This window comes from Sapajus apella, unplaced genomic scaffold (genome assembly GCF_009761245.1).
Source record: "Sapajus apella isolate SASKATOON/1434 unplaced genomic scaffold, GSC_monkey_1.0 scaffold24, whole genome shotgun sequence".
In the NCBI taxonomy this organism is placed as follows: Eukaryota; Metazoa; Chordata; class Mammalia; order Primates; family Cebidae; genus Sapajus; species Sapajus apella.
The window spans coordinates 624,080-645,591 of NW_022436964.1; the positions used below are offsets into that span (position 1 = coordinate 624,080).

The window sequence follows — 21,512 nt, forward strand, 5'->3', positions numbered from 1 at the left end:
GAGGAACAATACTGGGAAAATGCTTCAGGGCTTTTTCAGCTCAAAAGCACGCAATCAAGGTAGAAGCGGTACAGTGGCCAAAGCTCCAGGATATGTGAAACGAATTTGAATTCTGTCCCAACACACTAGCTGTGTGATCTTGGATGGGTTACATAAACTCTCTGGGCCCATTTCCTCACTCTGTAAGCTGGAGATTCTATCTGCACCTTGCCAAGGGCAGGGATGTGAAGATTGACACTGTGCTTGCATAGTGCTTCCCGGCCTTTCATAGGAAAACCAGGGAAAAAGCCTTCGAAACAAAGATTCTCCTTTAAAAAAGGAAACAGAGAGGGGATGTGAAAACACAAGTAACCCTCTGTGCATTACTGTTTGTAAGAGGTCTGTAACAGGGTTCTTTGGGATAACAGACGGTGGCCCTTTCCACCTCACTAAAGGTGAATGAATCAAGCCTAACCCTTTCCAGCACTGAGGGTCAGGGGAAATTGCCAGTGTTTTCACTTGTCTTCCTTAACTGCTGTGACCTCAGTACCGGCAGAAGGGGCTGGGGGTGCACATAAACTAAAGGACAACTTGAAAGAAAGACCCAGAGACTCAGTCAGAATTTAACCTTCATAGATTTCATTTAAAGAATAAAATAATCTATTGAGTGGCCACAGCCTCATATCATCTCCAGAAAACTGATCTACTTTAAATCTCTTTCACAGGCAAGGACTCCAGGGTAGGAGAAAAGTTAAATGTCAGTGAAAAGGGCCACCACTGTACAAAATTCTGTTCTCTAACCCCACCCTCTGCAGACATGGGCCCTCAAATGCCTGATGCACTTGATATTAGTATGTGTGGGTTGGGGAAGACTCCTGCGTTTTTTAAATAGTCATTTCCCCTGCTTATTTCTGGGTATTTGCTGTTTGGCTTTTTGAACAAGCCTCTTTAAATAAAATAAGCCTCTGGCTGCTTTCTCTGAGCAGAACAATCTGCTGTAAAAAGTGGGTAGGTGGGTCTGATACACAAGTCCTTAGGAGGAGCATAAATACAGTTAGCGCTGTAATCCTCAGCTTTCACTTCCCAGGTTCTCATGAAGTCTTAGTAATAAAAATACATTTCATCTCTTCCAGGAGGATATTCCTTAAGTGGTAAAACAGCGTCATCAGCTCCCTGGCTTGGGAAGCAAGTAACAGGTTCATGGCCTGACTTAGCTGTCTGGTTCCACTACAGCTGGCACTGCACCAACTGTTCTGGCTCTGGGATTCCACAGCATACCACTGTCCTCCTGGTCTTTTTAACAAACACCTCAGCAGAGAGGATGGCAGAGTGGTTAAGACCATGACTTCTGCAGCCAGAGGCTGCAGGTTTGAGTCTCAGCTCTGTCACCTGCTACTTGTGTGAGTCAGTTTCCTCAACTGAAATGTACGAATGATGGCAAGGATGGTTTATACCTTAAAACATTTTTAAATGCTTAGAAAGTTCAATAAATGTTAGCTGTTATTGTTTGAAAAATAGACATCTATCTTAAGGGAACTCTGGACAGATTCTAAGAGGAAAAATCATGAAACCCTTGCAAGCTAAGACATGTGTTTATTCCTCATTTCCCACCCTAACTAGCATAGAGCCTGGCCATACTGGTGCTTGATATATGGCTTTTGGATGAATAAAGAGGGTAGGAAGACAAAAGAAGACATCTGTTTTTGTGGGGCAGAGCTGATGACAGCTAGGGACTTTTCACGGCAGCTAAGTGCCCAGTTCCCTTGCCAAAAGAGGACAGGCTGTATTTGCAGCATGTCAGTGCACCTGAGAACTGGACTCTCGGCCTGGGGAATCTCTTGTTCCCAGAATTTAGTAGGTTCTGAAACCAAGCTGGGTAGGTTTCCAATTGCTCTATACCCTGTGCAAGGTGCCAAGGGAGAACCAGGTGCCTGTTCCTTCCACAAGGCAGGAAGGAGAGCTAGGGAGAAGGAGAGGTAGATCGAGTGGAAAGTGAAAGAATCAAATTGCAACACACTCACGTGCACACACACGTACACACACACACACACTCTCATGCATGTACAGACACACTCTGAGCTCACAGAAGCACTTAATTGCATCTAGGTGAGCACATTTGGATTTATTATGCTACAGTGTTTGGCAAGCACCATCTTGAATTAGGGAAGTACACTGGGGCATGGGAACAATGCGGAAATATTTCTCCTAGGAGCAGCCAGACCTCAAGCACATTCAGCATTTTTCTCCCTTTCATGTCAGAGCTGACAAGACAATGTTCAAAGTCATCCCCTGTCCTATCACTTACAAGAAAAATTTTGCTGATATAGGGCAATGCATTAGAATTGTCTCGGAATACTGCAAATTGGCTGTATATTCCCAATCCTGCCTGGCAGTCCCTCACCCACACAATCATAGGAAAAGCAGAGAACAGGGATCCAGCCCAGCAAAGAAGAACTACATTGCACGTGGATGTACGAGGCTAAAGAGGGTAAAAATGATCCAGACAGCACCAACCACGTGATGCCATTTCTAAAAACAGCAGTATGTTCTTGCAGTGATTGACTGATTACTTAAACTGCACAGCGTCTGAATCTTCCAGGGTTACATGAAGCTTACTAGGGCTGATTTCTGTGCAACGCCCTCTTCAGTGCCCATGGAAATGGAGGCAGACAGAGGGTTCTAGGTGTTGCCATCAGAAAAAAGGTGCCACCTCCCCAGGAGTGCAGATCTCTCAACCAAAATGAAGAGGAAATTGTGGCAGAGATGAAGCTTTTCGAAAGATTGTGGGGACAACATTTCTGGATTACCTCTCAGTCCAACCACGCACACAAAAGACCTTTAGGTGGATTAAATACTACCTCTTTGACAGGTAAGGAAACCGTTCAGCAAGGGCAGGTGAACAGCCTTTAACACCTTTCCTAACTATTACTAGCTACCAAGATATCATAAGCAGCACATTTGCTAATCTTTCCAAAATGAGGACTAGCTAAATTTTAAAAAAAGATAACATATTAGACCCAGATAAAACTTAGAGGATTCAAGGCAGGCCTATCTGAGAACAAAGGTGACTGAGCAAACTGGGCTGGAGGCTCATGTAAGGGACACCAGAAGCTGATGCAGAATAGGAAGGAGAACCCGAATCTCCTGCCCTCACTACCCGGCCCTCTTACTTTTTAGGTTCATGATAATGTATGTGCCACTTCCATAGAAGCCAAAGCATCACTTGCCTTTCTTCCCCAAGGAGTATCTGGCTCAGCACATTTCTTCTGTCCCTTGGTAGATGCGGGAGAAGAACACTCACTATGGGCCCTACCAGGGTGATCACCAACTTCCTGTGTCTTACCAAACTCAGCTCTCCTTGCGATTTCTCTTACCGAGGCAGCTGGTTTACCAGTTGACATCATTCCTGGCAGAAGTCAAGCGTCTGCTTATTCAACACTCCCTATTCGCTCCTACGCCAAGAGCTTTCTATACTTATTCTAGTTCAGTCCTCATGCCTACCCTGCTGGCTCAAGATTCTCAACAGAACAGCTAAGAGACTTGCCTGAGGTCACTCAGCTAATAATGCCTGGGCTGAGACTCAACTTCAGCTGTGTCTGGAGGCCAAAATCCCCACTGGTATCATCATGCTCATGGTCTCCTCAAAAGTCACCCCTTGTACTGTGTGAGTTAGCTTCACTGTTTCAAAGCAGCTTGGCCTTTCTTCCCAGATCGCAGTCACTTTCAGCCATTTCTCACCTGCTCTATCTGGTGGTTCCTCCCAGTTCCCTGTAGCCACCACCTGAGGGAGGGGAGTTCTTGAGAAGCCACAGCTGAAATAAAACCCAATCAGGGCCAGGCACAGTGGCTCACACCTGTAATCCCAGCACCGTGGGAGGCCAAGGTGGGCAGATCACCTGAGGTCAGGAGTTCGAGACCAGCCTGGCAAACAAGGCAAAACCCTTTCTTTACAAAAATACAGAAATTGCCAGGCATGGTGGCAGATGCCTGTCATTCCAGCTACTTGGGAGGCTGAGGTAGAAGAATTGCTTGAACCTGGGAGGCAGAGGTTGCAGTGAGCTGAGATCACACAACTGCACTCCAGCCTGAGTGAACGAGAGAGGCTCCATCTCAAATAAATAAATACCCAATTAGGCCAATGCTAAAAATTCAAATGACACTAACCCTAATCAATAGCCCAGTGACTCCCTTCGTAGTCAACATTTTCTCTTTCTTGCCTTGCCTTTTTCTGAAGACCCCGCTTCCCACGAAACTTCTCAGTTGAAGGCGTCCATCTTTTCGTGACCTCAGGGTCTCACCATCATCTGGAATACACCATCATCTGGAGTCTTCAATCAATGTTTTAACCTCCTTCCTTTTGAAGCTTATCTTCTTTGGATTTTGATCTTTCCACTGTAGAGCCTCTGAACTACTGACCTCCTGGTTATTCTTTTTGTCCTTAGAATAAAGTCCAAGCACCTACCCCACCCTTCCAGCCTTGACTTCTCCAGCTGTTTTTCTGCTTCCCTTCCTCACTGTTCATTCCAGAGTCTGGGAACCTGAAAACTTCACTCTCACTGGATTGCACTTTTCATTGTGACACCTTAGCTCTTCCTCTTTCCTTTGCCTTTAATAACACTGCATGGCAAACTTCTACAGATCATCTAAGGCCCATCTCAAATGCCCATGTCACATACTACTTAATGTAGCAAATGTGCAGTGAATGCAGCCTGAATTGAGTTGGATCATTTGCATCACGTTACATAGAATTCGTTGATTAAGGAAAAAGGGCACGACTGTCACCTTCTTTTTTTTTTCTCTCCTTTTTTCTCTGGCACAAATTGGTGTCATTATTAAAGAAGACTCTTCAAGAAAGGCTCAGGGGTTCCTTGTTCCCTCCCAGGAGCATTCCCTACTTCTGAATCCTGAAATCCTGCTCCCTCCTGGAGCCCACCTCCCTGCCTCACTGTACCTGAGGAATTTGTTGAGGTCCCCGTGCTTCATGTACTCGAAGACCATGATGAGGGGGTCGCCCTCCACGCAGACGCCATAGAACTTGACAATGTGCTCGTGCTGGAGGTTGGTCAGCAGCTCAGCCTCACGGTGGAAGTCCTTGCGTGCATTGTCACTGGCATCCTTCAGGGTCTGGGGATGGGCATCAAAAGAGAGGGATTACTTCAGTGGGCTGTATGATGCTGAGATAGGAAGGAGACCTGTTTCATTTGTTAGGTAAAAGATTAGAAAACAGACTAGTTGCCAAGGAAATAATGTTTGTGCTAATAACTAAGGAATGACTCCTATGTGTGCGCAACTTTCCAGCTTACGATGTATTTTCACAGAAGTTCTCTCATTAGGTTACAGATAGGAAGTCTTTTTAGGGTCCATATCCTTTCTAACCCTGGCCTGCCCCCAATAATTTCCATGGGCTTCTCTCCTTTGTTGGTGCCTGCTGTGCTTTCTGTGATGCTATGTGCAGCTCACCTCTGCTCAGATGAGCTTTAAAAACATTATATTATGATTCAGTAGAAAGAAGAGTACAGTGAACCTTTGTGGACCCATCTCCAGCTTCAGCAATGATCACTTTGCCTGTCTTTATGTAGCACTGCAAAGATCCTTCTCCAGCCTGTGCCCACAAACACTGCTGGCTCACAAAACATCCCTGCCCAGCAAGCCACAAGAAGAGTGTTCACGCTGCCAAGGCGAAGATGCCCAGGAGCATGCCAGCCGGGTTTTGGTGCCTTTAGTTCTCTGCTCAGATCACTCTGCCACTGTGGTGTCATAACAAGACAAAGCTGGCATTTAGCGATGCATACAGTGTGCTGGGCTCTTGGCATGTGCCCATCACTGAGCCAGAGCTGTGATGGCATCAAGAAGGCAGTAACCCAGATCCTGGCCTCAGGCACTTATAGGAAAATAGGAAGATATGACATGTATATAAATAATTGCAATTCAAGCTCAAAACCCACTGCCTGAATGAATCACCTACATCTCCTTCCAGCTCAAGCCCTTGACACTCCTCTCAAAACCCAAGTGTCCACTTTAGGAACTATCTGCAGCTGCCCTGATGGCAACAGGCTATGCCTCCCTCCCCTTGCACATGTGCATTCCTCAGCCTGGAATGCTGTCTTGGGTGTGGTCACTGGCATGGGAGGGTGAACTCCTCGCCTTTGCCAAGGCTGTTCACTTCCTAATCCTGGGAACCTATGAATATGTTGCCTTATGTGGCACAAGCAGCTTTGCAGATCGAACTAAGTTAAGGATCTCTAGGTGGAGAGATTATCCTGGATTATCCAGGAGGGCCCAATGTGATTACAAGAGTCCTTATGAGAGCAAAGAGAGGCCAGGCACAGTGGCTTATGCCTTTAATCTCAGCACTTTGGGAGGCCAAGGCAGGTGGATCACCTCAGGTCAGGAGTTCGAGACCAGCCTGGCCAACATAGTGAAACCCCGTCTCTACTGCAAATACAAAAATTAGCCAGGTATGTTGGTGGGTGCCCATAATCCCAGCTACTTGGGAGGCTGAGGTAGAAGACTTGCTTGAACCCAGGAAGTAGAGGTTGCAGTGAGCCAAGATCATGCCATTATACTCCAGCCTGGGTGACAGAATGAGACTCTGTCTCAAAAAAATTAAAAAAAAAAAAAAAGAGCAAAGAGAGAGCCGTAAGGGCAGAGGCAGAGATCAGAGAGAAGATGTCACATTACTGGCTTTGAGATGAAGAAAGGGGCCATGAGTCAAGAAATGTGAGTGGCCTCTAGGAGCTGGAAATAGCAAGGAAATATGCTAGCCTAGAACCCCCAGAAGGAGCCAGCCCTGCTAACATCTGGTCTTTAGCTTAGCAAAACTGATTTCAAGTGTCTGACTACCAGAACGGAGATAAATCATTTGTGTTGTTTAAGCTGCTGAGTTTGCAGCAATCTGCTACAGCAGCCATAGAAAACCAACATACCTGGCTAATATCTAGCAGTCCTCCAAGACTCAGTTTAGCTGCCACCTCTCTGGGAAGTGTTTACTGACCACATCTCACTGCTGTCACATCGCCTCTGCCCTGCAGGCCAGAGTGGATGACCCTGCCTTGTGCACTTCATACTTAACCTCTATCACATCACAGACCATAGTACATTCCAACTGTGTGTTTACTTGCTTATCTCTGGTACAGGCTGTGAGCTCCTTGGCCCAGGAACTACGCATTTCTGCATTTCCAGCCCTGGGCAGAGCACAGGGTGAGCATTCAACATCTATTTGTGTAATGAATGATGAAGACCACGAGAACTAAACACAGACAGCAAGAGAGGTCAGAGAGGGAGTGGTTGCTTCTAATTGAGGAAGAGGCATACTTCTCCTGGTAGAAGCGGCATGTAAGTAGTGAATCTCATCTCCAGGGAGACTACAGTTAGTCATTAAGGTTAGATGGCAAATGGAAACATCTGTGTTCACTTAAATTTAGTATTGGAACGGAATGAAAGCACTGTCATCCGTCAGATATGTACTGACTGCAAAACTAAAAGATGATATCCAGTGTCCAGAACATGGCTGGGTCCCTGGTGGTCATTTTCTAGATCCCGGCCTCAGTGCTGCTCTCCCTGTGGGGACACTCCTGACCTACGCCACCTGGAGACCTTGAGTGTGCCACAGGTGGAGTTCCCGGGGAGCAGATCTGAGATGGAGATTAGCAGGTGAGGCATTTATTAGGGCACGCTCCCGGGATCAATACTATTTTCACTTTACTCTGTGGTTTTCTGAGAAGTGTCTTTATAAGCACCACCAGCTCTGTTTGGAAAAGTGAGTGAATTTGGGTCAGCAAGTCCTCAGGAGCCATAAAGCTTCCATGGGACTGTTGCCATGGAAACCACACATTCCTTCATTAAATAACAAAATGGACAGTGGCCGGGAACCTGGAGTCTGGGTCTCTGCTCCCTTGAAGCTACAGAAACTGGGCCTGCCGTGGCCCCTGTGCCACCCAGATTTAATTAGTTTAGTGTTTGGTTAGATCCAAACGCAACCCCTTTGCATCCTCTTGCACAGGGAGGAGGGATGAGCTTATCTTACAGAACTTCACAGTAGAAAAATAGCAGATGAGGTGTGGAGATGAACTTGGAGGAGATGGAAAAGATAAAAGCCTGTATTTGCCGGGTCCTTCTCCAGGGCTCATGGAGCAAAGCACACATACCAGTGCATTACTCACACTTACACTTGCATAATGGTTTTGGGTACATGTTTGTCTCCACCCCTGCCTGTGACAGTGGAAGTGTGTCTTGTTCACCCTTTTAGCACTTGCTGTCTAATCCAGTATCAGGCAACTAAAAGAATGCCTGACACACAAAGTTTGTGCAAAGCAGAGATAAAAGAATGTGAGGAAGAATGAGAAGTGAATGATCATCTGGAAAAGTTGAACATGGGCCAAAGTGAGGAGTGGAAATGAAAGAAGAACCAGGAAAAGAAAGCAGGTGAAAGGATGAGGGGAGCTGCCCAAATGCACTCTCTCCTGGAGAGATGGCCCTAAACTTGTGTTCCCCTTCCAGTCAAAGGATAAATCTTCACAATAGTGATACTCAAACGGAAGGAGTTCTAGCTTAGCATCAAAAGAGACAGGTTCAAATTCTGCCTCTGCCTTCGACCTCTCTGACTCTGGTTTTCTTCTTTGAGAGTGAGGATAACAATATCATCATCTACTCCACAGGGGCACGAGAGGAATAATGCAACATAGCGTAAGTTAGGATGTTTTCCTGGGTAGAGAGGGACATTTGATGATTCGAATCTGAAACCACAACCAGTCCTGCGTTCAGTTTGCTCACACAAGAATCCAAGAAGGTTGAAATATGCATGAATAAGGCTCAGTGCCACCCAACACATGAGAGCAGCAGTGCTGCTGTAGCTACTTTTTTCCAGAGAGCTGTCCAACCTCCTGAAAGTATCAAACTGTACACAGAGATCCAGCCCTTGGCCTGCAACTCTTTCTCAGACATCCAGTCTCTATAGAGGATGCTCTGAGTCACCGAAATGATAGCTTATTTCTAAGGCCCATGCCTATCTTTTTTAGTGAGTTGGAAAAGGTGCTGACCCTTGAAGGTCATTATCACAAGGCACAAACAAATTCTGTGTGTGATCTTTCTGCTCAAGTTTTGGCTATGTACTATTGATTCAAGAATGCTAGATTTTGTGTGTGTGTGTGTGTGTGTGTGTGTGTGTGTGTGCGTGTGTGTGTGTGTGTGAGAGAGAGAGAGAGAGAGAGACAGGATTTTCTTTTTTGAAATGCCAACCTGAAAGAGTTAAGAAGCATCTAACATTTCCATGTCCCCAAAGCAAAATATGGAAAGGAGCCCATTCTCAATGTCAAAAACTGCTTCAGAAACATTTTTGAAATTGAGAGAAGAGATTCCACTATTCATGGGGCAAATGCATCTCACAAACCTGGCCTCATCCAACATGCCCATCCATTTTTGCATGTTGGGTCTTTTTTCTAAATTATGATTCAATTCTATTTTAAGAGATTCAGAAAATATGGCGGTAACAACTTGGGCAAAATCATCTTTCTGAATTTGGCACTCTAAGGGCAGAATTTTTCTAAGGGTGGAACCATAGCCAGATAGCAATCAGAAGCTGGAAAATCCTGCTATCGACCCTATTTATAAAAATCATCTCTGTTTTAGTACCATGGCTGATTGTCATTTTACTCAATTATGCAAGGCTTGGCTGGGTCCCTGAGTCCCTTGGCAATGCACTGAGGCCATGAATGTGGGGTGGCAGCTTCCCTCACCGACAATCCCTCTTCTTCAGGTTCATTTTGACAAGCATATTTGCCCGATCACTGAGCATTGCTATTTTCTTACTCTTACTGTCTGCTTTGTAGTTTCATTTCTTCTTATTCCCGGTGAATTCCTGACATCCCAAAGCTGCCATCTTTTCTGAAGATACTCTTAAGGGAGAGGGCTCCTCCAAAGCTATAGTGAGATACTGCCTGGAGTACATACTGATTCACAGTTGGAATAATGCAGTAGCATGAAATAAATTTCAACACAGACCTGAGAAACTAGTGAAGGTGAAATAGAAGAGCAAAAACAAAAGAAAATCAAAATCCACATGAAATGCTTCAGAAAAATATGAACATTAATGGGAAGCTAGTAAGACAGACAGGAGCTCTTATTTGACATCATTGGTGTGATAGAATATTGTACAACATGACAAATGATCATGTGTTTTAAAGTATAGGTGGTTAGGAGAGACAAGGTAAAACAGAGGTTGTGTCCTTTGTAAAAATACTGATACTATATTCTTCTTCTCATATATTTTAGAGATCACAGAAACAGTGTCTTTGTTAAGGTAAAAGACAAAATATAGAAGAAATTTTTATGGTAAAGCCTCATTATGCCCAGTTCCCACCATAGTGTTTAAAACACAGAGGGAAATTTAAAAATAACTCCCAAACCTGTCAACTAAGATGCATGAGAACATTTGGTTAATCTATCTGAGTTCCTTTGGGTCAGGATCATTGTGGCAAGATCTATTGCAAATGGAGAATCTTTAGTCTCCTGATGGCTTTTGGATGTGCGCTAAGACAGTAGCCAAGAGTCACAGGTGGCTAGTGATGATTTGAAATTTGGCAAGTCTAAATTGAGATGTATTTTAGGTAAAAAATACATAACAAATTTTGAGACCTTGGTATAAATAAAATAATGCAAACTATCTGATTAATATTTTATATTAATAATACATTGAAATGATAATATTATGGATATGTTGAGTTGTATAAACTATACTGATAAAATAAGTTTCATATGTTTCTTTTTACTTTTTAAATATGCATACTAGGAAGTTCAAAATTACGAATGTGACTTGCAATTGTGGCTCACATTATTCTTGTATTGGACTTCACTGTTCTATAAAAGCCACCTCCATAGGCCATTAGTGAGCCAAACTGCTTCTTGGGAATGTTGGAAAACATTTCTAAACTACAAAATTGAGATAGAATTAAGGCAGACACACCGGTAGGTTTGTTACAGGCAATGATTAACCATGCATTTAGAGCAAGCCTTGATCACAATGCTGCATGCTGCATGAACTTCTAACAATGGGGTCTTTTCTAAAAATAGGTAGAGGAAGTGTCTATCAAAGTCTTACAAAATTGAGCTTTGGAGGAGTGTATTTTAATGAATTCGTGGATAGAAAGAACTTGGTAGAAATAAAATCTTAGAAACTAGAGAGAGTGCAATAGGTAGCTTCCCAACGTCCCTACAAATATAAAAACTGATGAAATGATTGCATGAAGAGAATAAAGATCACAAAAACTCAGACAGTGCTGGCTATGTGCTAGAAAACAATTCTCTTTGTATAAAAACTCAGTTAGTTGTATGTAACTCCTTTGACAGGACTTAATTATGTACCAAGTGACAACCTCAAATACAAGGTTTATAGCCAGGGTGTTCACTGCTGTCTTTATTTTCTCAGCCGTACTGGCTTTTCCAGCTCAGATCTAACAAGGCAACTACCCAGAGGGAAACAGGAGGTTAAGTTCTGATTCACATACTTTAAACTGTTTGCAATAATATGGTGGATAAAATTGACAGTTTATGCTTGCATACTATATCAAGTTGCATATTAGAAATATTATGTCTTTGGATAGGAAACTAATTCATAACAACTGTTAATTAGAGAAATATTGAATCAAAAGAGTCAATAAGAAGTTGACCTCCAATGTGGATAACTGCAATATATTTACAGGCTTTAAATACACCAGCATAAAATTTTCCAATAAAATGTAGATAAAAAGGAGCCGGTGGATCACAGCAGACCATGGTTTGATTTGTCCACCATGTTAAAGAAAATTAAAAAGCAGCACAACTATTTCAGTGCATACGTTCCGGTGATACAAAGGTGTGAAACGAATCCTCCGGCTATGTCTGATGCCAGATGAGTCCTCATGAGAGTGAAATGCACTGTTTTGTTTTAGCTTTTCTGAAAATATGTGGATAAATTGAAGATAAGCCAGAAATGCGGGTCACCAAAGTGATTAACAAGATAAAAAACAGATCCCTGACCCAAGATTTAAAGCTGAAGTTATAGGAAAGGGATATTGATATAGGAACTTAATAATTGGGGCCTATTTAATTCAAATGCCTAACTCTCTATCTTAAAGTGCACTCCTGTATGCGTGCACGATGCACACGTGTGCACACACGCACACACATGCACACACACACACACACACGCACATACACTTGGGTGCATGCATCAGAAAAAAAAAAGGCATGTACCCAAAGAACAATAGAAATCTAATCTATTAAGCAACATCTGGACAATAAAAATGATCACAGACATTATTAAAATTTTACACTGTGGGTTCCTAGATCCTTATAAGTGTTGAATTGTCAGTGCTTCCTGCAACATTATGTCCTGTTGACACAAACTATGTTTTTAGAGTAATACTAACAAATGTCTTCTTAAGTAACTAATCTTTTCATCATCAATTTCCATTTTGTGGGAACAAGGATTTCACATGCCAGTGTAAGTGGAAACGTGGGCAGGAGGCACAGGAAAAGGAGGAATGGGAGAGGGGCTTCACAATTAATGAAGACGTGAAAAGCGATATGATGACTATCATAAAAAATAGAAAGAAAGAATGAAAAGAAGCATCTGTATTAGAAATAACCTTGCCTGGGTGGGGCACTTGCCTGGGTAGAGCAGGTGAGTCAATTAACTCTTGATGCTTTTTCTCATCTATTTTTTTTAACTGTTCTAGAATTGGAGAGAATGTGATTTTCTTGTGAGCCCTTATACTGCTCTTGCACAGATTCTGAGACCAATGGCTCTGGTTGCTTCTATTCCCCAAGGTGGCCTCTTCTGTACCACGTGACCACCTCAGATGAATGGATGGAAGGTAGGTGTCCTGGCATAAAGAATAAGTGGCATTGCAGATGACTAATTGAAAGAACTGGACCATAGTATTTTCCTTCTTGGGGAATCAGCAAGTGAGTCACAGAGGCAGTGTGGGCAGTGGCTGGTATGAAAGCAGCAGGCAAATATTAGGGAGCAGCAGAGGCAAGAGACAGCTGCACTAGATTAGCAGGGGAGCCCCAAGGAGATTCCCTGATGTCTCCTGCCGAGAAGATAAAGAAGGGACAGCCACCAGGGCTGCCTCAGATCCTGACTGAGCTTTCAGATTCCAGCTCTTCCAGTCACAGGAAGGCTGAGCTCTCCTGCAATTCCCATTTGAGTTGGTCGTGTTTCATTTTCTTCAGTCAGATTTCTTTCTCTTTTTTTGACTATAGCATCTCTAATATTCCTCCAGGAATATTACCAATACTTCCCCACGTTCAGTCCATTTGGGTTGGATAGAGCAGACTCCAACTTTTATCTCCAAGGGTAGGTATGTGATCCAGGCCTGGATAATCAGAATGTTCCATTCCTCTGGCCAGAGGGTCTGGTGACACAGCTCAAGACAAGCCAATAGAAGCGATCCCTTGGATTTTTACATAGCTGTTTGGAAGGAAGGGCTCTCTTTCTTTTGAGTTGCAGGGATGGCAGGATCTAACCCTTGAGTCATCACTGCCAAGTCTTTACCACAATGTGGAAAGAACCTGCCTGAGAATTAAGCCAATACAGAGGGAAGCAGAGCCAAGGGATGGCAAAGATGAGAAAGCGAATTGTTCATTCGTGGATCTAATAGTGACTGAAGCTGGGATATCTGTAGGTAGGTTTTCTAGTAGCATGGAGTTTTAGGAGTCAATAAATTCCTTTTTCTGATTAAGCCAGCTTGAGGGTTTCCAATGAACATTATATGATTATTTTTATAAAAGCTGATTATAATATTTTGCTTGTATTCCCCTAAGGCCTAAACACTCCCCGAGGAATCCAGTATATCTTATTTCCACTTATTCCCTTGAATTAAATTTCTACTTGCGAAAGAACATGTATCACATCCTTGCATACAAACGACATAGCTAACACACTCCTTTATACTATTTGATAAGTGTCATTGTGTTGGATTTCCTCAATTTTGTTCACCAGGGCACATGTAAAATTCAGTAAATAAAAACGTGGTGCCCCTTGAGCACTGGACTGTGTTTAAGTTTTAGGTTTGACATTAAATGATCTCTTTTAAGCTACGTGACCTTAGACGGGTCATTTGTCTTCTTTGGGTTCCTGTTCCTTCATTGGCAAAATGGTGGAGTTAAGCTAAAGAATATCAGTATTAGCTCTATGTATCTATATAGTGATTCAATCATTTCTGAAATAATTTCTTGTTAGATTACATCATTCCATATATATCATCTTTACTGTTTCTTTCAGCTATAAAAGTCTATTACTATCAATAGATCATGAAATTATTTCCCTATCTAGAAATGCCAACTGCCAACTCTTTTATTTATTTATTTTTTGAGTTGGGGTCTCATTCTGTCACCCATGGTGGAATGCAGTGGTACAGTCTCAGCTCACTACAACCTCTGCCTCCCAGGCTCAAGCAATCCTCCTACCTCAGCCTACCAAGTAGCTGGGATTACAGGTGTGTGCCACCACACCCAGATAATTTTTTGTATTTTCTGGTAGAGATGGGGTTTCATCATATTGCCGAGGCTGGTCTTGAACTCCTGAGCTCAAGCAATCCTTCTGCCTTGGCCTCCCAAAGTTCTGGGATTACAGCCGAGAGGCACCGCATCTGGCCCAACTCTTTATTTATCAAAAGACTATTATTTTCATGATATTTTTGTTCTTCCATCCACCCACCCATTCTTCCTTTCATTCACTCAACAAGCATTTACTGCATACTACTACATATGGAGGCAATATGCTAAAAGGCACTATTGCCATGCTGGGGAATACGCCACTCTATTAGAGGAGACAGTGTGGGAATAGTTGAGAAACCTTAGCCAGATAGAGAGACAATGCCATTATTAAATAAGCTCAGAAATAACATATATATTATTTATATATATATGTTATTTAAATTATAAATAACATATATAATTTAAAAATATTAACAAATGCTATAAAGGACAAGTACAGATGTTTTAATAGCATACATCGTGCAGATATGGAGGAGCAAGCTAGGGGCATCCTCCCTAAAAAAGAACAACTTGAATTGAGAGCTGATGGGTGTGTGGGAGTTACCTGGACCAAGGGGCTGGGCAGGGGCCATCCTGACATGGAAATGGAAGAAACATGTTGGATGCTTCTTGAGACCTGCCTCATTATGTGCTAGAGAGTTTACCAGAAAACTTTTCCAAAACTCTTGGTGGAGAAAAACATCATTTTCTCTTTGGACAAGAAAGAATTCAGAAACATGAAAAGCAAAAATCCTAAGTCAGATTCCAATGAAAGTGCTTGCTGAAGTCAAATTTTACCATTTTTTATTTTGCCAAGTCTTCTTCCTGTGCAACACCTCTGACTCACTTTAACTTACACCTTGGGGAAGTCACTCGACTTCCTTGAGTCTCAGTTTTCTCATCCATAAAACATGAGGCTTGGGTTATATATATATATGATTTCTAAGGTCTCTCTCCTATTCAGCATTTTATGTTTCTAGAAATACGCCTGAGTTAGTGGGGAGGGGAGGAGAGACCATGAATCCCACAACACACACTTGTGGGTATATTTAAAAGGCAAAAATCAGTGTGGATTCATAGCACAAGGAAATGTTATAGGAACTGTAGCTTTGGAAATACAGGTTGGATGGAGCCAAAAATAGCTAATGCATCCACAGTTAATGCAGGGAAACTGCAATGAAGCGTTTCCTTGGCAATTGACTTACTTAAAGGTAAAGTAACTCAGTTTGACAAAGACTGGTTTCTCTGCTTCTCATCTTCTCTGTGGGTTCTTTGATTATAATTCAGTGCAAAGGGAAAAAATGGTTGATAGATCAATTTCACCAAAAAAGAAAGGTCATCCAAAAATGTCAAGAAAGGGGCAGTCCAGTTGGATCCAAATAAGCAGATACTCTGATGGGGGAGGCATGCTCAGCTCTGTGCACCCTCGAGTGTCATGCCATGCTTTAGGATCACTTCCACCCTAAACTGCTTCCTATGGATCCATCAAGCTCTTAAATCATCAACATCAGAATTTACAGGAATCTGACATCTGTCAATCTGAAAGTAAAGCCTTAGATTTCACACCAGAGTCAGCTCCTTCTAGAGAAGGAAAAAGGACAATAGCTGCTATTTCTTAGCATGCATAATCAATGCTGCAGGGGTTGCTAAGCAACAGCAGAAAGGCTGTCAAACACCCCTGGGTGTCTCCAATGGAAGAGGAGCAAGCCCAGCAGCCACTCCACAGAGGTGAGAAACTGTGCAGTCCCCAGCAGCTGCATTCAGTTGGTTTCATTCCTTTAAAAAATCCCTTCATTGTGGTCAGGGCTGAATCACAGACATTTGCTTCCCAGGCTCCTTTGGATAGTCTTTGAATAAACTTTCAATAGACCCAAAGCCCTAAAAATGAGCAGGTCAGGCTGACGAGTGGCAACTCTGTGAAGGGTTCTTGGGTTATTCTGATCCAATTCACCCTGGAGCTTGTGGAAGGTCCAGCTAGACCCTTATGTGGCTGCAGCCTCTGAATCTCAGAGAGTTGAAATAAACATTCTTTCTGAAGCTTGAAATTATTCTAGCAAACATAAGCAAAACTTCCGATTTAAAAAAATTCATGTGTAAGGTCACTGACATGAGACTTCTTAGGTTTGTGACCGTGAAGTTAGAATGAATTTTTAGTTTGCTGGCTCTGTGTCCTCCTTATTTGAGATGATAGATGATAGTTTCATTTGAATTCCAACAGGAATGAAACTAGCAAAGAGAAGAGTTGGAATGTAACAAAGAATTAAATCCTTTTTTTTTTCTTTTTTTAAACAGTGTTGATTAAATAAACACTCATAATAGGTCATTACTTTGCAAATACTTGTCAAAGCCAGGATGTGTGTGAAGACTAGACCCTAGGTCTGGTTCAGAGGCGGAACTAGGGCAGTGATTGAGATATAAACCAAAGGGAGGTCTCACTGACAGTGGTAAGGGGACATATGCCCAAACAAAAGCATGTCGTGGGCAGGAAAATGGAATGGCATAAGATGTCTTTTAAGGCCAGGCATGAGGCTAAACATTACTGTCATCAGCTAACTCTTCCTTGTTAGTTTTCCAAGCCCTGAAGTCCTGTTTCATCACGTCTGGAGGAAATGTAACACATAATCCAGGGTGCCCTGGATTCAGCTATGCAACACACTCTCCTCAAAGATATTGCAAGGAGTACAGAGAAGTAGACACAGGTCAAGAAGCGGTACTAAGAAGAAAAGCCATACCACTGAGAAATCTGTTGGCTCTATCTCTATATCTAGCTGAGGTTTCTCAGCTGTTCCTACACTGTCATCTAAGATTCCCTAGTCTCCCAAGATTGCTTTACAGTCACAGAGTTCACCTTGTGACACCAGGAAGTGAATGCAGAGTCTGAAGGTCTGACTTAGCTTCCTGGTTGGCAGTAAAATATGTGGGCCCAGAACACGAATCCAGGGTCTTACTTTTCCTTGTCTATAATGCATGGCTAGCCTAGGATTAGATGCTCCCAAAGATTCTTCCAGCTCTAACATGTGATCAAACTATGAATTTACAAAAATAGAGCCACCTTTTGGTCTCATTTAACCAAAAGGGGAAAAGAAAGATACAGTATGAAGAAGAAAGCAGACTGCAGATATAACACTGCCAAATATTCTGAACATTTTGTGCTAAACAATGACAAATAAACCTTTTTGAGTAAGTAAAATAAAAGAGGAGGTAATGGCAAAAGCAAGAATTAAACAACTCCAAAATGACTGGAAGATTCTCACTTTGCCACCTTCTACCCCATTCAACCTCACATCTCTCTAGGGTCTCCTTCCTCTCCTCTCTCCTCTCTCTCTCTCTCTCTCTCTCTCTCTCTATTTGCCTATCTTGAGAGGATGACATTTATTTGAAAAATGTTTACATTTGTAATTCCTAGGAAGGCCTGTACTTTATTTACCCCAAAGTGCAGATTTCAAGAGTCTTCTCTGAGACTTTAGGTGTATCATGCCACCTTGGTTAGTTTCTTTTGGTGACAAAGAAACAAATGTACAGTTTTTCTATTTGGATAAACTTTAATAGAAACCATTTTTTCTGCCAGAGGTCTCCACGAATAATTTTATTTCTCTTCTCAGTTGCCCATTATGTATGTACTGAAACATTTTACTGTTAAGTATAACGGTAATGGAATAGACTCCTGATTTTCTGAAATTAAAAGTTGTCCTGGTTATAAGTAGTAAATAAACGCCATTTTAAAAAATGTTTCCTGTTTGACAGAAATAAAGCACAGCAAATAACTCAATTACGTTAAGTCAAGAACTTACATTTTATTACGTTAGTCATGTCCATATTGATTTGAAACTTCATTTTATAAATATATATCTTTTTAAGCATTTTATATATATATATATAACCTATTATTCTGGTGAGTTAAAAAATTTTTGAAAAAGTATATGTAAAATACCTGAAGGCTTTTGTGCTATTTTTGTTAATTCTTGTGTTTTAGAGAGCACAGTGGAAATTGTATCCTTTTCAATCATAATGCTTAGCTTATTGAAGACCAGGGCTCCTTACTGAGTCTATGAGGACATGACTATGATGGAAGATTTTCAGTCTTCTTATTTTATAATTTTTTATTTTTATTTATTTATTTATTTAACTTCAGGTGCATAATGTATCTGGCATTTCTCCCGCTGTTATCCCTCCCCACCCCCTGCTGTCTCTCCCCTATCCCCCCCCAACCGGCCCCAGTGTGTGATGCTCCTCTCCCTGAGTCCATGTGTTCTGATTGTTCAACATCCACCTATGAGTGAGAACCAGTTTCTTCATTTTAGTAAGAACACCATGTTTCTTAGGGAGATGAATTCCACAAGAGATGCCATCCAGCCTGGGATTAAATCATGCCTGTGCTATATAAAATCCTGGAGATTTGTACACATGTGGGAGGGTCAAGGTAGAGAGCTGAGTGGCACAGAGGCTGAGAGGGGAAGTGAAGTCCACAGTCCTTCCTTCCAGAATCATGAACCTGACATAAGCTTCAGCTGAGCATGGCACAAGCACTGAACAATCTGAGAAGATACATGTGAGTCTTCAGGACTCCGCTGGCTGAATTCTGTTTGGCCCATGGACTTCCATCCAAAATTCAGTTAGCATGGGTTTGGAAGAGAGGCCCAGAGCTCTTCACAGCCTGCAGATGTGTCAGTGGCCCCTGAGAAGAACCTCTTACGGCTGGATGTGCTCCAAATGTCCTTTCCACTGACCATTTAGTTTAAAGGAATTTGGATACAGCTACCATAGCAGGAACGATTTACTCCTGCATTGGCCACCAAAATATAATAAAATAGAGTTAAATTTCCACACATGAGTGTGATCATGGATAATGAGACATTCTGGAATGTTCTCTTACCTTCACTGCCACCAAGATCTTGTCCTGCTCAGGACAGAGGTTATAGCATTCAGCTAGGAACACTTTTCCAAAGGCTCCTTCGCCTAGCTCCCTTTTCAGAACAATGTTATGTCGCTTGATGTGCTGAACAACTGCAAAACAAAGACAGAATGGAAATTGGAATTGAAGCATGCGGAGGTGAAGGCGGCGGGTGGGGAGTCGGTGGCCTGCACCTGAGCTTCCAGGCCCAGAGTCTCTCTTCTGCACATAATGAACCAAAAAAGCTGGGTGTCCATCTTCACAGTCCACCCCAAATGGCTAGGAGAAGGTTTCATCACCTTGTTCTCCAGAACTCAGTTATTGTTTCTGATAAAACTAAAGTAGATACCTAGTTGGTGACTCCAAAATATCCAACTTTATAGACTAAAAAGGGGGAGAAATGAGACATTCATGTTAATGGCAGGCTTCTTATAAGCCAGATGCTTTGCATATATTTGTTAGTAGTGTGTCCAGTGGGGCGAAGCAGAGAGATAGCTAGCAATCCTGAATTCTTTGTTAAGCCATCTCAGATTCGTAAGGGAGATAGAGTCAGAGGATACAAAAGGAAAGGGCAAGATCTGTGCATTGTTAATTAAGGTTTTGGCCTCACCTGAGTTTTGGCCTTCTAGTGGGGTGGGCTAAAACATGATTGGATTTCACTGACTTCCTTGATTTGGGTCAGAAACATCTAGACGTCTGCATGGAAGACTAGCTTCCTTAGCCCTGTTTTAAAACTATGGCCCAATCTTGACTCTCCAACAAGGCCACGAAGAGACAAAAACAGAGGAATCCCAGGACAAGAGAATATTTCTCCCTACAGTCTGGATCAGAGCTGGCTCAAGTTACTCATGCATATGCCCCCTTGGTGCACAAGGCAGGAGGCAATTAAGGATCCTAAGACGCTCATCGGCTGCAAGGCGGAAACCAGAGGGGCAGCACACCCAAGGACAGAGCTCGTGGAAGAGAAGCTCACAAGGAGACCCTGCAGAGGAGGAAACTACACGCAAGCTGCGCCTCCTCAGTCAGCACATTAAACATTGAGGCCCTTAGTACAGGAGTTCCACCAGGTCTTGGCTGGTATTGTTTTCTGAACTCCTTGTTGCTGCGTGGTACTGCATTAAAAAGAGATTGTGATGCCCTCTAGAGCTTGGAATGTGTGGCCAACTATATTCTCTCATTTCGTTCTCACAATCCTGTGACATAATCCTCTCTGCATTTTACAAGTGGGAAAACAGTCTGCAGGAATTTCAAAGATTCACAGTCTGGGAATGGAATTGGGATTTGAAGCCGAGTCTGTAGGAATCCAGGGTTCATGTGTTTTCTTCTGCACTGCAAAGTCTCTTTTCAATTGTAAATTGCGTTAAACATGAGCAGAGACTTGATTTATATGAGAAATAGAGAAAAAAGTAAAAACAATTGCCGGGCTTCCTCTATGCTTAGTTCATCCTTCAAAGCCCTGTTCAAACTCATGCTCCCTCATAGAGCTTTCCGGGACCATTTTGAGTACCAAAGACCTCTTTCTCTGAATTCACATTCTGTCCTGGCTTGTGCTCTGTTATATTCTGATGTATCCCCCAATTATTTCACATCTGTAAACTCCCAAGGCTAAGAGCAAGCCCTAAATATCTCCTGATGCCCCATGCAACTCAAAGTAGAGATTTGGTACTATGGTATAATTTGGTAACATTTTTTTAAAAGTTTTTTTTAATGCATTGTGAACTGCATTATAAAAGCAACAGAAAATATAAACCATATTTCTGCAGTTTAATTTAAATGGCAGTAAATAATAATAATAAAATGGATACCTATGAACCCACCATCCCATTTAAGAAATAGAATACCACTAGTAACTTCGAAGCACCAATGTATTCTTTCCTGATTGTACCCACATTCCTACTCATCTCCCGGGGATAACTATCCTCTTGAACCTTGCCTTAATCATTTCCTTTATAAGTTTACTGTCAGGGCTACATCTCTAACAAGAGCTTGTTCAGCTTTGCCTGTTTTCGAACCTACGTTAAATGGAGTCATACTGTACTTATTCTTACTGATCTTGCATCTCTCACTCAACAGTGTCCTTGAGATTGGGTTGTATTCTGTGTATAGTAGGAATTATTTCCTTTGT

General features: G+C 42.4%; 1 protein-coding gene across 9 annotated transcripts in view; it reads right to left on the reverse strand.

Moving 5' to 3' along the window:
• The window catches only part of NTRK2 (neurotrophic receptor tyrosine kinase 2), a 348,512-nt gene that overhangs the window by 72,784 nt on the left and 254,216 nt on the right, over nucleotides 1-21,512 (reverse strand). For all 9 annotated transcript variants that reach the window (XM_032290797.1, XM_032290792.1, XM_032290798.1 and 6 more), the window contains 2 exons: nucleotides 19,370-19,500; nucleotides 4,931-5,103 (listed from right to left, as the gene is read on the reverse strand). In XM_032290797.1, the coding sequence (XP_032146688.1) occupies nucleotides 4,931-5,103; nucleotides 19,370-19,500 (304 nt within the window). The remainder of the gene's footprint in view (nucleotides 1-4,930; nucleotides 5,104-19,369; nucleotides 19,501-21,512) is intronic.